The 12,858-nt window shown below is 38.0% G+C and overlaps 1 protein-coding gene across 5 annotated transcripts in view; it reads right to left on the bottom strand.

Annotated features, from left to right (window-relative positions):
- Window positions 1-12,858, bottom strand: part of GRM5 (glutamate metabotropic receptor 5) — a 242,278-nt gene that overhangs the window by 227,585 nt on the left and 1,835 nt on the right. For all 5 annotated transcript variants that reach the window (XM_015634851.3, XM_015634842.2, XM_015634871.2 and 2 more), the window contains one exon: window positions 4,508-5,388. In XM_015634851.3, the coding sequence (XP_015490337.1) occupies window positions 4,508-5,186 (679 nt within the window). In that variant the 5' untranslated portion in view covers window positions 5,187-5,388. The remainder of the gene's footprint in view (window positions 1-4,507; window positions 5,389-12,858) is intronic.

Raw genomic sequence — 12,858 nt, 5'->3', positions numbered from 1 at the left:
CTGTACAGTTCTATTTTTCCAGCATACCATACATCACCTCTTCACCCCATTCAGTGCAGCAAAATAAGTGGTTTCCAATGGCAATGAAAATTGTCTTTCTAGTTATTAATGCATTTGAATCCAGGCAAATTTTAAGCAGAGATTGTGAGAGATTGAGATTCTCAGGGATTGAGTTGCTGTCTATGAAGGCCTGATCCAAATGTCAGCCTGCTTAACAGGAGGGTATTGAATTCAAACTGGCTTTCAGAATGAGGCTTTCAAACCACAATGACAGGAGAAGAGAAAATTGCACATATTTTCCTTTGATCTTTCAAAAAGACCAGGGGATGCTTTCATATGGGAAATGAGGTAAACAGGCAACTCTGTCTCTTTCAAAAGCCAGCCAGACTCTTCCTTATTTCTCCCACCGTTTTCGATTAACTGTGGTGTCAAGTGGCTAAGCAAGAAAAGGCTGAGAAAAATGCCCATGGTGCATGAGCTGCATGGTCCACCTGCACACCAACCATCACCACCCAAAAACACATGCATATATTTCCTTGTCTATGCCTTCCTGTGTGCAGGAAAGTTTCCACCTCAGTTTCCACAGAGGTGGACAACAGTTACATGAGCTAAAAAGGATCTCAAGCATTCTTTTAAGATTGTGAGACTAAATTAGGGGCCTTCTCTTTCCTGTGATGCTTTTGCAGCGCACACAGAGCTCTCGGTTGCATTGTCTGCTGTCTGTCTATGAAGTTGGTTTAAGAAGTGAATGCTCATTTAATTTTAAGGAAAGTTTGTTTAAGCTATGCTCCTACCAAAGAAGTGGTAAAAAACCCTCTGTAACACCAACTGAAAGAGCTGGATCAGTAGGAACTCCAGATCACTCTTGCATGCCTGTTGTAGTAATCCATAAGTTTGAAGGCAATTGCTCCAGGCTTTGAGTGATATGTCTTTAGTACAAGGATTTTCACATCCCATTTTCCTTCATTCCTGCTCACTCCTAGCTCCCTGCCATGCACTGCTAACTTGTCTGTTCACAGGGCCACAATTTGGACTGAACCTCAAAACTGATAAGGCTTTTTTGAAAAACAGCCCTCATTGTGCATGAAAAGGTTTTATTTTAAAGCCAGATTGGTTCAGAGTAGAGCCCCACAAGTGATTCAATTCAATGAAGAGTTGGAGAGTGGTGGAAGATAACTATGGTAATGATTCCTGACAGAGCCAAACAAGACAAAGTTCCAGCCCAGGACTAAGACTTGCAAAGATTTCTGATTGGTCTATGTAAAATACACTACAGAAAGTGAAGATGACTGGGTTTTTATGAGAAATGTCATTCATTTGTTGCTCACTTTTCTATTGAAGAGATTGAAGAACATTCCTCCTTAAAATTACAAGAGCTACACTGACAGCAGTGTGGCTTTCTTCCCATTTTAAGGAAAAAAATTACTTTTAGAAGTAGCTTGTAAACCTGGAGGAATCAGCTAGTTTAATTTGTAATGCTAAATGTCAAAGGAGCAAATCTTACAAGAATCTCTCAATTTTTTTTTTGTGAATTCTAAATCTGGAAGTCTTAAGTAAGGGTTTAACAACACAACTTCAGATCAGCCTCCCAAAACATTCATCCACGGCAGAAAAGATAATTAGTAAATGCATAAGGAAAGAGTCAAAAAAGGAGATTTTTATTATGAAACTGTTGCTGTATGCCAGGCTTTTCTTATGCTAGACAAAAAAGAGACCTATAAATTTATCTGCTGATGGAACTACCAAAGGAATGAAACTAACAGACTTTTCATGCCTCTTTTTTACTCCCCATCCAGCTTTGGAGGAGAGGGCCCCTCCCTCTCCATGGAAATCATTCACAGAAGCCAATGATCACAATATGATCATAAAGATCAGAAGAGTCTGGTTAACAAACAAATTAATAAATGAAAATTAGCTAAAGGTGAACATAACTGGCCAGAACTACCGTAAGCATGAAAAGAAAGACTACCTTCTATGGGTGGACAAGATCCTACCTCGACAAAAATTCCAAGGAGCAGGATTTAACTTCTTTTTTTTTTTTCTGTTTGAAATAATACCTGAATGTGAATGTAGGACACTGAGATGAATGGCATATTTATAATAAGTTGCAAGATACTATAGTAAAATGAAAAATAATTACTAAATAAATAAATAAATAAATAAATCTCTCTTTTGTTTATTTACTCAATTCCTTTTCTTTAGCATTCATGTGTAGGGTTTTCTAAAGGTTATTTTAAAAAGCAACAATGCAAAGGATAAGATGTGCCATGATCTTTGGAAAGTGCCCCGGGCATCAGACATTGTCACGTTTCAAAGAAGTACCTTAATCAGGTAGTATTTTTCTATTCCATCATAAATACCATCTGTTCTATTGTAATGAAACTTTTGATGTTAGTTACCTGGAGAGCCTATTCATCATGCTTACCAGACTATGCAACTAGATAATAGGATCATAAGGTTCACCCAAGTTTGATGTTCTTTCACCGAAGTCCAAAATTATATTGCTGTAAATATGCTGTGAATGAGGCCTCAGATTTTAACAATGTTCCACCTACCATATCCACTTTAATAATGGCAGAAGCAGGCACCTGTCATACTACATATATTATTTTGTTTTTCTCCTTCTTCACATTCAGCTCTTCTCTCATTTACTTCTCATCTTGCCCATAGCATCTATGTCCCACTCCAGCCCTTGTGTCCCTATTCCCTTCTTTCCAGTGCATAGTACAAAAAGTTCCTCTGCCATAAGATTAATGTGCTGTGTGCTACCCTCTGCTGCAAAGAGTGTCCACAGAAAGTAGAAAAGTACATATTTTCACTCTGTGAAGAATCAGACCTTGATATAAGCATGACTATTCCCACAATGAATATAAAAATATCCCATCTCAACAGAAAGCGTAAAAGTTGCTCACTGCAAAAACTAGATGAATCATCAAAAGTAGACAGGATATAAAACCTTATGCTATTGTTAGTAGCATTGTTTTTGACCATGATGTTATACATATGTATCTGTGAAGAAAAGGCTGCACACCTAATCATGCCAAAGGCATCAGCTGTTACAGAATACCCTCACTACCTGATGTCATGTACAGTGATTTGTACACGGTTTTGAACACTGAAGTTTTAGATTGAACTGTTAATGTATTCATGCATCCCCATACAAAAGAGGCTTCAGATATTTATCAGCTCTCACTATCATAATGGAAACGTGGTTGTGACAGTCATTCGAGTTCTAAATTTTGGGGGTTTTTTAATACTGCAGAATAAGTTCTCTGCATATCTTTAGGAGGAAAAAATTTTGACATTATACCATTGGACCAGCTTCTCCTCAGAAGGGGCTTTGATTAGTATAAAGCCTGCCAGAGAAGCATACTCAGTGTGTGGGAAGGGCAATCTGCTCTCTATTGGTTGTAATAAGGCCAGCAGCATCTGCCACTGTTCAGCAACGTCACCACCACTACTCAATCTCTTTACATTTTTCATTCTCAGATTGTATTCTTAGCCTGCCATTCAGCATCTGTCTATTTGAACAGAAGCAACGAGGTGAGGTCCTAAAACTCATCACAGAACTTACTGCCATAAAACTCCTTAAATAGTAGTGTCATTGGGCAGGGGCTGATGAAATTTGCTCTTAAGACAGTATGAATTTCTAGTCACTTCTAACAGGAAATCAATTCTATCAGCATGAGTAATAATGAAATCAAGTGTACTTTTCCATAGTATTTTCCTTTAATCACATACTCTTCTGAACACTGGATAAAAGGCTTAAGCTCTATGTCAAATAGATAAAAAGAGGAAAGCAATTTAGCACACAGTTCTGATTTCCTGGACACCTGATGGAGCATGAATGTGTGAGGAAATTCAAGGAAACTTCCCTTGTTCTCTCCCAAAACCAATGGCCAGAGTCAGAGGAAGAAGTGGAGCAATACTGCATGGAGTACTGTAAAAAGGATGGAAAGATTTCTCATCTCAAGGAGCTGGGACAATTTGCATTCAAATATATTACTCAGATTTGCATGTTTTCTAGTACCTGTGCCTCTGTGGCTCAGATATTAAGCAGAAACACATTCTGACTCAGCTACAATTTCAGATGATGATTTAGCTCTTATCTGCACTATGAAGACCAGATGCTTTTTCACTATCCATTGATTCTAAAATAGTCATAATTATTATTCTAAATAAATACACTGATTAGTAGATAAAGAAAAATAAATAAGTGTTAATTAAATTAAATTAAGGTCATTTAGGAGACTCCAGATCAAACACTTTTACCAATGAGTGGCCCTAGAACACACACCATCCTGTATTTCAAAATTAGTTTTCAGCCATTGACAACATGATGCTACTTCAGAGCCACAGAGAATGTAAAGTTACTATTAAGTAAAAGTCTATACTGTTGACAGCTAACTGGAAAAAATCTAGCAACATCAAATTGTCATCATCCATCAATTAGACCACATCAGAGTATTTCAAAGGCATTTTTATATGGTAACAAGCAGCCTCTTACCTTCAGTGTGTACAGCAGAAACATAGGTCCAGTTATAGCGTTTGACAATGTCCACCATCGCCTTTGCTTGCTGTGCATCAGATGGCACCACTCTCATAAAATACTTGAACAGAGTTTTGTCACTTAGGTCCATGCTTGTGGCAGAATAAGCAATCTGAGGTATATTGAAAAGCTGCAACAAGTTCTGGACCTGGATAGCAACAGAGCTGGAGCCAGGCCCAATGACACCAACAATGGGTTTCTTGGAGCGGAAAGACGATGATGATCCATCCACACATCGCACCATCCCTTCCTCTTCTTCAGAAGAAATCAGAGAGTCCCTTATAAACTCAATGCTCTGCTCCAAAGCCACAGCAGAATGCCAGCAGGAGTCCCTTATTTCACATCCTAATGTTATATTTGGCAACAGTGTGGGGTCCAAATTAATTCTGTCAAGGGTATGTAGCATTGCCTCCACTCTCTGAATCCCATACTGCTCTCTTACCTCTCCACATTTCCTCTCATGAACTTTGTCAACAGTTGGTTGATGATGGACAGAGAATAGAGCTCCAATGATAATATCACCAGGCATGTGTGCAACCACTCTTCTCTCATTTGCCTGTGCTGAAACAAAAAGCCCGAAGTTCCCACAGACATCTTCCTTCAACAGCAGGATTGCAAGGAGCAGCAGAAGGACCATTTTAGGAAATTTTAGGCTGGTAGAGACAACATGATGGAAAAAAAGTTGGAGAGCTGGTGAAAAGCAGTTATCAAATCTTCTTGATAGAAGGAGCACTATACTGATTGTTAACCAGGAGTTGGCATCTGTTCTCTAAGGAGTCACCGTCAGCTCCAAGTGGACATCTATGCAGAGCTGCACATGAGGTCATAATCCTCATACCCTTCAAAAATTAATAAATAAGAAAAAGATCTTTAAAATTGTTTATAAAGTTAGCAATATATGTAATCTTATATAGTAAGATACTATATCTTATACTATTTTCTAGAATTGCACCTATTTCTACAGCAATCAATGCTTGTAATACATTGTCTACTGTGTATGCTTACTTTCATCATTTTCAAGCTGGAAAACTTTATCTCACTTGAGTGTTTCACAATCTTAGGCTTGTACTTCTACTGGTATAAATTAACTTCTTTCTTTTTGACAACCATGATTAAAAAATCTTTGGGGAAATGTTTTCAAAAGCACAAAAGTCTGGCAAGTATTTAATTCTATAGAAGAAAGGTGTGTTGCCACTTCTAATGCATGTCTTTGAAAACAACTCCCTTTAATTTCAGACGCTTTATCTCTAATGTACAAATGCCACAGTAATGCATCCTGGGCTACACTCTATTTCCATTTCAACACTAGGAAACTGCTGTTGACACACAAAGCTGTAATTCTAAGGAATGCAGAATGTATAAATCTGTTTTAACTTTGCAAAATCCAGCATGAAACAAATTGGCTTTTAAATGAGATTAAGAAAACTGATTTTGTTACTAATATTTATATTTGTTTTAAGCAAAGGAACAATAATTCTAAAACAGACAAGCCATGAAATTATTTTCACCTTTTTGTAGTCTTACTTCAAAAATCATCAAAAAGCACTTTGAAGAATCGTAATGCTGTACACAGCCTTACAGACTGTGCTGATATCAAGAAGTCAACACAAAGACTGTACAGATGAACTAATGCCCAAAATATTTGATCAGCTACATTTATGTATAGACTGCAATGCAATCTTCACTCATCTTTACTGTTGCTGAAGGATAAATAAATAAATAAATCAGCAGATAGTTCACATCTTGGGCTGTGGTTAACTTGTGGAAGTAGAAAACGTACTTGAAAATGTCCTGCACCTGGCAGTGGATTTGCAGCAGAATGCTTCCAATTTAAAATATGGTGCTTAAAGTTGTTTGCCAAGTCTTGATCCCTAAGCATATTAAATACCATCTATTATTCCTCACCTGCCTTTGATAGTACAGAAAGGTAAGTGCACTTTTAAATCTAAAATGCTGAGCTACTAAGTGAACCAATATGCTCAGTTTTATTTTTAACAAAACAACTGCAAAATTCTGGGGAAGACCCCAGTCTCAGTTTTATTACATCAATCTTTTTATACAATAAAAAAAATTAAAAATTTCATACATTTCAGACATCACTTCTAATTCATTAACAATGACTTCTACAGCACCTAGACATTGTAAAGTAAAAGAAACCATCGCAATAGAAAATCTACCTCTGTTTCTTCAAGTTGAAAATCTCACAGGATTTTATTCTTGAATTTACTCCTTACAACTAGGTCATTCAGTATAGTGACACAGTGAAACTATCTTCCTGATTCTGAAGATGAAACACACAAATATAAAAACATTCTTCTGCTTGATGCTAGGCTTTCTCTATTATTTTACCTAGAAGTATAAATTAAAAATTATTTTCACAGAAGAGTGAGTTTGAGTGAGTATTCCCAAATAAAATGCAAATCCTTAAAAAGAAAAAACATATAATATTAATTGCAACATTAATAAGTTCATGTAATATTATTTTTTGTGATATAAAGTGCTAATAATCAAATAAGGTTCAGACAACCGTAAAGCATTTCAAGAAGGTTTGGGTGTTTCTGTTCTGTGAAGAGTTGGCTTGTAAATACTGTAACCCTTTACCACTAAGGAATAACAGCAGTTCAGTTCAGGTTAATTAGTCCCTAATTACAGACTATCACTATTGCTTATGTCTTGCAATTATTTGTTCCATCACTCTGAAACTGGTACCATATAATTTGCAAACAGTCAAAAGGATGAACGACAGGGGATATCCTTGTTCAAGATCACAGCTGTTAAATTCCTGTATCTTTAATTAATTGACTGTATTATGACTTTAAAAATAATTAATTATTTATTAACTTACTAACATTTGAACAGAAATAGTACTCTGTTATTTAAAACCATGGATGCTTATTTTTCTGAACTTCTCAGATTAAGGCTATATATCCAGAACCCAAGTATATTTAGAAAAGTGCCAGCTCTGCTGCAGACTGTAACTGGATATGCAATGAGATGCCTTTTTATAACCTACCTGCCTGTGAATCTGCAGATGTGCAAATAGAGAGAGTTCAAGGGCTTGGGGTGAGTTCATGGTACAAAAAAACCATACAATCTACCGTTTTAATTCTGCAACACACATTCACCAAATGCTTTGGCCTTGTGTCTATGGATTAAAAATTTCCATACAGGATATATGAGAAAGATAGGGAAGGAAGGCCATTTATATCTTTTTCCCTCCAAAGAACAGCTGTTTGCTCTCCTCTGCTTATAGTTGTGTCTATCAGTATAAAATTACAGGGTAAAGAATCAGACAATGTTGAAGATCTCCTTCATATTTCTGGTTCCACAATACTAGGATATGTCATAGCTGAGGGATTCGTATTTCTGAAAGCAATAAAATCTTTCCCCTCCAAGGCATTCAAGGGAAAAGAAGGGGCCAGATGCAGGCTGTCGTTGCTCCACAATTAATGAACAGTCTTCACTGTATTAAAGCTAAGGTCAATTTACTTGGGACTTAAAAAGTTCCTAATTACATTGAGCACACTGCTTCTGTTTTATAGTATTTGGCTTAAGATTCACACCCAAAGCATCTGAAGTCAATATTTTCTGAGGCTTTTCATAACACAATGAAGCAACTTGGAATTTCTATTGACTAATATTTTGAAGTATTTGAATTGCGTAATAAAGATCTGGTTCTCTGGTCTTGCACTCATAAACTTAAGACCAGAATGATTGAGGTGTTATCTGGTCTGGTCTCTGCTTACTGTAAGTTCAACTAAAACAGATTTCTTAGCCTTATATCCAGTCAGGTTCTTAATATCTCTTAGGATGGAGAACCCACAACATTTTTGGGCAAACCAGTTTGACTACAGAGTAGAAAAGACTTTTTTGTATGTATTTAAATAGAATTTCCTGTGTTTCAGTTGGTGTTCATTGCCTGTCATGCTTCTGATGGGCACAGCTCACCATGCCATGAGAAGATATCCTGAGACTAATCATGTAACAAATCCTGTTGCAGGCAAAATGGCTGAGAAGTGAGCTGATAGACTAAGCACACTAATTATATTTCCTGGAGAATGTCTTCCTGAAGAGAAGATGGCCAAGGGAACTATTCAAATATACAATTTCACTGCGCTTCTCTCCCAAAAGAATCACATACAAGTCCCTCCACGTTTTGATTACAATTCTCTCTTACTACAGGCAGCTTATTATTGCAAGCAGGATAAGTACTAAAACAAAATTAAGTAAAATTTCATAAGCTTAAATATAACTCTTGTTTAATTTGTTAGAGATAATCCTAAAGGGAATTTGACATGGTATAGCCCTCAAATTGAGAACAGAGGTATTGGCAGTTTCAAAGACAGTGAGCTTCTGAGTGCATGCACAAAGTAATGGGAATTGTTTCCCAATTAATAATTTATCTGTTTTGTTTTCATTGATGGACAACATGCACAGGAATTAGGGTCAAATTTATTTTTCACGCTTTTCAATTTCTTCATCATTAATGGACTTAGCCCAAATTGACTGAAACATAAGCGAAATGGAATCAGGTACTTAATTACTGGTGTGTCAATGTTTCTTGCTTATTTCAGTTATGGATCTAACTATAAACTTATCCTGAAGTCACATGCTTGAACAGTAGAGGACACTTTGGTCTCAGTCTTCTGCTGCACTAGCTTCAGGCTTGGAGCAATTGCAGAAGAAGTAGGACAGAAAAATAGCACTGCCTATCTGCCCTTTGTTCAGTCTAGCCCTAGACAAAATTTACATACTACCCAGATGACTGAAGACACAGATCTGATGAAGCACTCAACATGTCCCTGTGACCTCTGTTCTCCCTGGCAATATAAACTTCACGCCAGGCTCTGTCAGAAGAAGTTCTCAGCTGTTCCCTTAAGGCAGAGTTCCAGCTACTTCATGTTGAGGTTTAACCGAGTAGAAAATGAGCATCTGTAATATTCCATGAAACAACACACAAATCTTTCATTATTAAAAATATATAAATCTTTCAAAATTAGACCTATCTTACATGCATGTCCATCTGCACTTGCAATCTGTAGAGACCAAAAAAAACCCAAAAAGTACACTAATATCTAAGGGCATTAATTAAAAAACTTGATCAAAAATCAGACTGTGAGCAGCAGTCCACGAAGAGATGATTTTCCATTGTATTTGTGGCTGAGAGTTTGAACATGGGATGCATCTGACTGTTGTTAAGGGCTTCTGCTCCCGCAAGTGTAACTTGTGTTTAAAGCTGCGGGGTGATTCTCTTTCCATAGGGGCTTACATTATTATAGCAGCGCCCACTAGTGACCCCGCAGCGGAGCACCTGTGCTTTGCAATCTGAACCCACTTGGCACGGTGGTTTCTAACATGAAAAACACCAAATCAGCTGAGGGAAATTGTTTTATTTATTCGAATCTGTATCATGGGTAAAAAAAAAAAAAAAACAAGAAGAAATTAAAAAGAGAGAAGTAACAATGCTTCCCTTCAGGTTTCCTCTTTGTTACACTTTTGTAAGTTTACAGCAAGCTAGTTCATAGTTTCTGAATTTTCAGGCAGATTTAAATAATTTTAAAAAACCCATCAGATTACTTAATCAAAGAACAGTGCTGTAATAAAACTCATGGCCCAATCCAGGAAAGCACTTGGGAATATGTTCTGTGCTTCTCAGAAGAAGAATACTTACTATTGGTCAAATATCTGTAAACATTTACCTAAAGTTTAAGGTTCTCCTTAAAGGATTTTCAGGATCAGAAAAATCACAAAAACTAAGGTTCTTAAAATCTATTCATTTGTAGTGAGAAAATTTACTTGTATGTTATGTTTGTATAACTTAAAGCCATTGTACCTGCTGATTAAATGCTTTCCAGGCATTCATTTATAATACATACCACAGTAAATTTAAATCCATCAGAAATGAGACAATATATGTTGATATGAATCAAATCAATGTATCCCAATGAAGTGACCTCTGTTTTGTCATCAGAGAAGACAAAAACATAGCAAGCAGCAACTGAATTACTGGTTAAGAGTCAGTCATGTCACTTATCTTGCAGTGAAGATCTTACAGTAGCAAAATATGGAACAGCCTTATAAAACAGTTACATAAAGAAAGAAACCTCTCAGCTCATCTTGATTTGGACCAATGTAAGAAGAAAGTGCACTCAGGATGCTAAGCTTTGCCGAGTTCTGCTATGGCATTGCAAACTCCAAGCGTTGGATTCAAGCTGTTCTGGAAATCTATCTCCCAATGTTCTGGGGAGGCTCATTTTGCAGGAGGAGGTCTCCACTACCCATTCCTCAGAGGTAATGCACTTTGGTCACACAAAACCTGATGCACTCAAATGGTGCATCATTTGAAAATCATGAAATATGAGCGCCCTGTTCTGAGATTTCTACTATGGTTTATTTTTTCTGTCCACAAATAAAACAAAGCAAACTAAAAACACAACATCAAGCAAACATTGTTCATTACATTATCAGCTCTGCAAATTCCAGTGGACATTGGATAAAGCTCTTTGGCAAAAAAAAAAACAAAACAAACAGTTTTGTACAAAAGGAGGGACTATGAAGCAGTTTTCTATAATTCCCCTTAGAAATACAAAAAAGCTAAGCAGCAAGGGAGAATTTTCTCCATTTGGTAAGAATGTCCACCAGAAGTGACAGACTGAAGTGCTTATCTCATTGCTTCATAGCTAATAAACAGAAATGCTTTAATTATCAACAAGATGCTTAGCCATCCCTGGAAGTTCTTCCCCATGTTATTCCCACACATGCTTTCAGGCTGATGAAACAATTTTGGCTTTAATATGTAGGTACTTAACTTCCCAGAGAAACTTGCAAAGATCTCTGTAATTTTGCCAAATATACTGCGTACTGCTGCTGTTACCAAAACCCAGTTATACCATGTGATGCAGGGACTACTAGCTCAGGTGTGTTTTCATCTGTAATCCTAGACATTTTATTAATTAATAAAACTGTATGGGATGGAGGAGGTGATTAAGAAAAGGCAATAGCAGTTTCAGAAAACATTTTCCAGCAATTTGCAACAAGAGTGGTTATGGTGGAATGCCAGTACTACAAATATGCCAGCAATATCAGAACTATGTAGGAAGATAAAATGACAGAAAATCCATACAGGGACCCAAAGAAGACTCTTTGAATATTTGAAATAATGATCAGTGCTATGATCGTGTAACATAAATATTAAAATGTAGTCAAAGTATTTGAGGATTCACTAAAGATTAGCATGCGATAGAAATGTTTTGGAATGTGGTAATTAGAAAAAACAAATCATAGGGAATTTAAAGAGCCTTTCAGTTAACTCCTCTATACATCTTTCCCTTTCAGGATTTAGAGTGGTATGTTTTCAATATGATTCTCTGCCACTTTTGAGAAGATCCCCTACTTTGTCTTCAAGACTAGGAGAAAGAAACGTCCTGGCTCTCCCTGCACCCAGCCACCCCCTCCCCACCACCGGAAATTGCTTTCTCAGGGAAGAGATGGAATGTGAGAGGGGCTGGCGGGGTGCGGAGCCCTGGGTGCGGGACAGCGCTGCCTGCGGACAGCGGCGCGGAGGGGAGCGGGCAGCGAGGAGCTGTCCCTGGTACTGAGCACCGCCCGCCGCTGGCGCTTGCAGGGCAGGTCTGTGGAAGGGGAAGACAAAAATAAAACAACCTAGAAATCAACCGGTGGTAAAAATTGCCACGGTGGTCACATTTGGCAAGCAGGATCGCATTTTTTCAAATAAATGCGTATATCTGGGTCTTAGAAAAAAATTCCTGGTCGAGGTTAACTCCCAGCATAGCTACCTGTGCTGCCACAACTAAGTGGCTGTGCATACAGACGTGCATGTGTGCATCTACACTGGTGCTTATGTCTCTGTCCCCCTGCTCGCCTAGTGCTATCTCTGCCTCCCTCAGTCCCATAATGAATCATTTTTGCACGTGGGGAGATTAGCTTTGATTATTAAATAAGTAACAGGCGGGACTCGCTGAGCAGAGCCAAGTGATCTGTCCCAAGGTCACACAGGAAAGTCTATGGCTGAGCTAATCCTGGCTGTCTCTGGAAAACAAATACATTCCCGTTTCCATTATACCTTCCTAGCAAGACAAACCGCCCGTTGTGAGCAGAGGGACTATATCACACACATCACCAAGCCCGGGTATGCCAGTACCCCCAGGCCCTGCAGCCCCACACATACCATGCTCCCAGGAAGGGATCAGTGCCAGCTGCCCTCCAGCACCCTGACCCCGCGATGCTCCTGCAGCCCCTAGAGAGGTACCCCACCAGTTGTCTTGGTGGTCCCCCAGGAGTTGTGCTAG

Source organism: Parus major, chromosome 1 (genome assembly GCF_001522545.3).
Source record: "Parus major isolate Abel chromosome 1, Parus_major1.1, whole genome shotgun sequence".
Lineage (NCBI taxonomy): Eukaryota > Metazoa > Chordata > Aves > Passeriformes > Paridae > Parus > Parus major.
The sequence above is the reverse complement of the archived record's forward strand: the minus strand, read 5'-3'. Positions and strand labels throughout refer to the sequence as shown.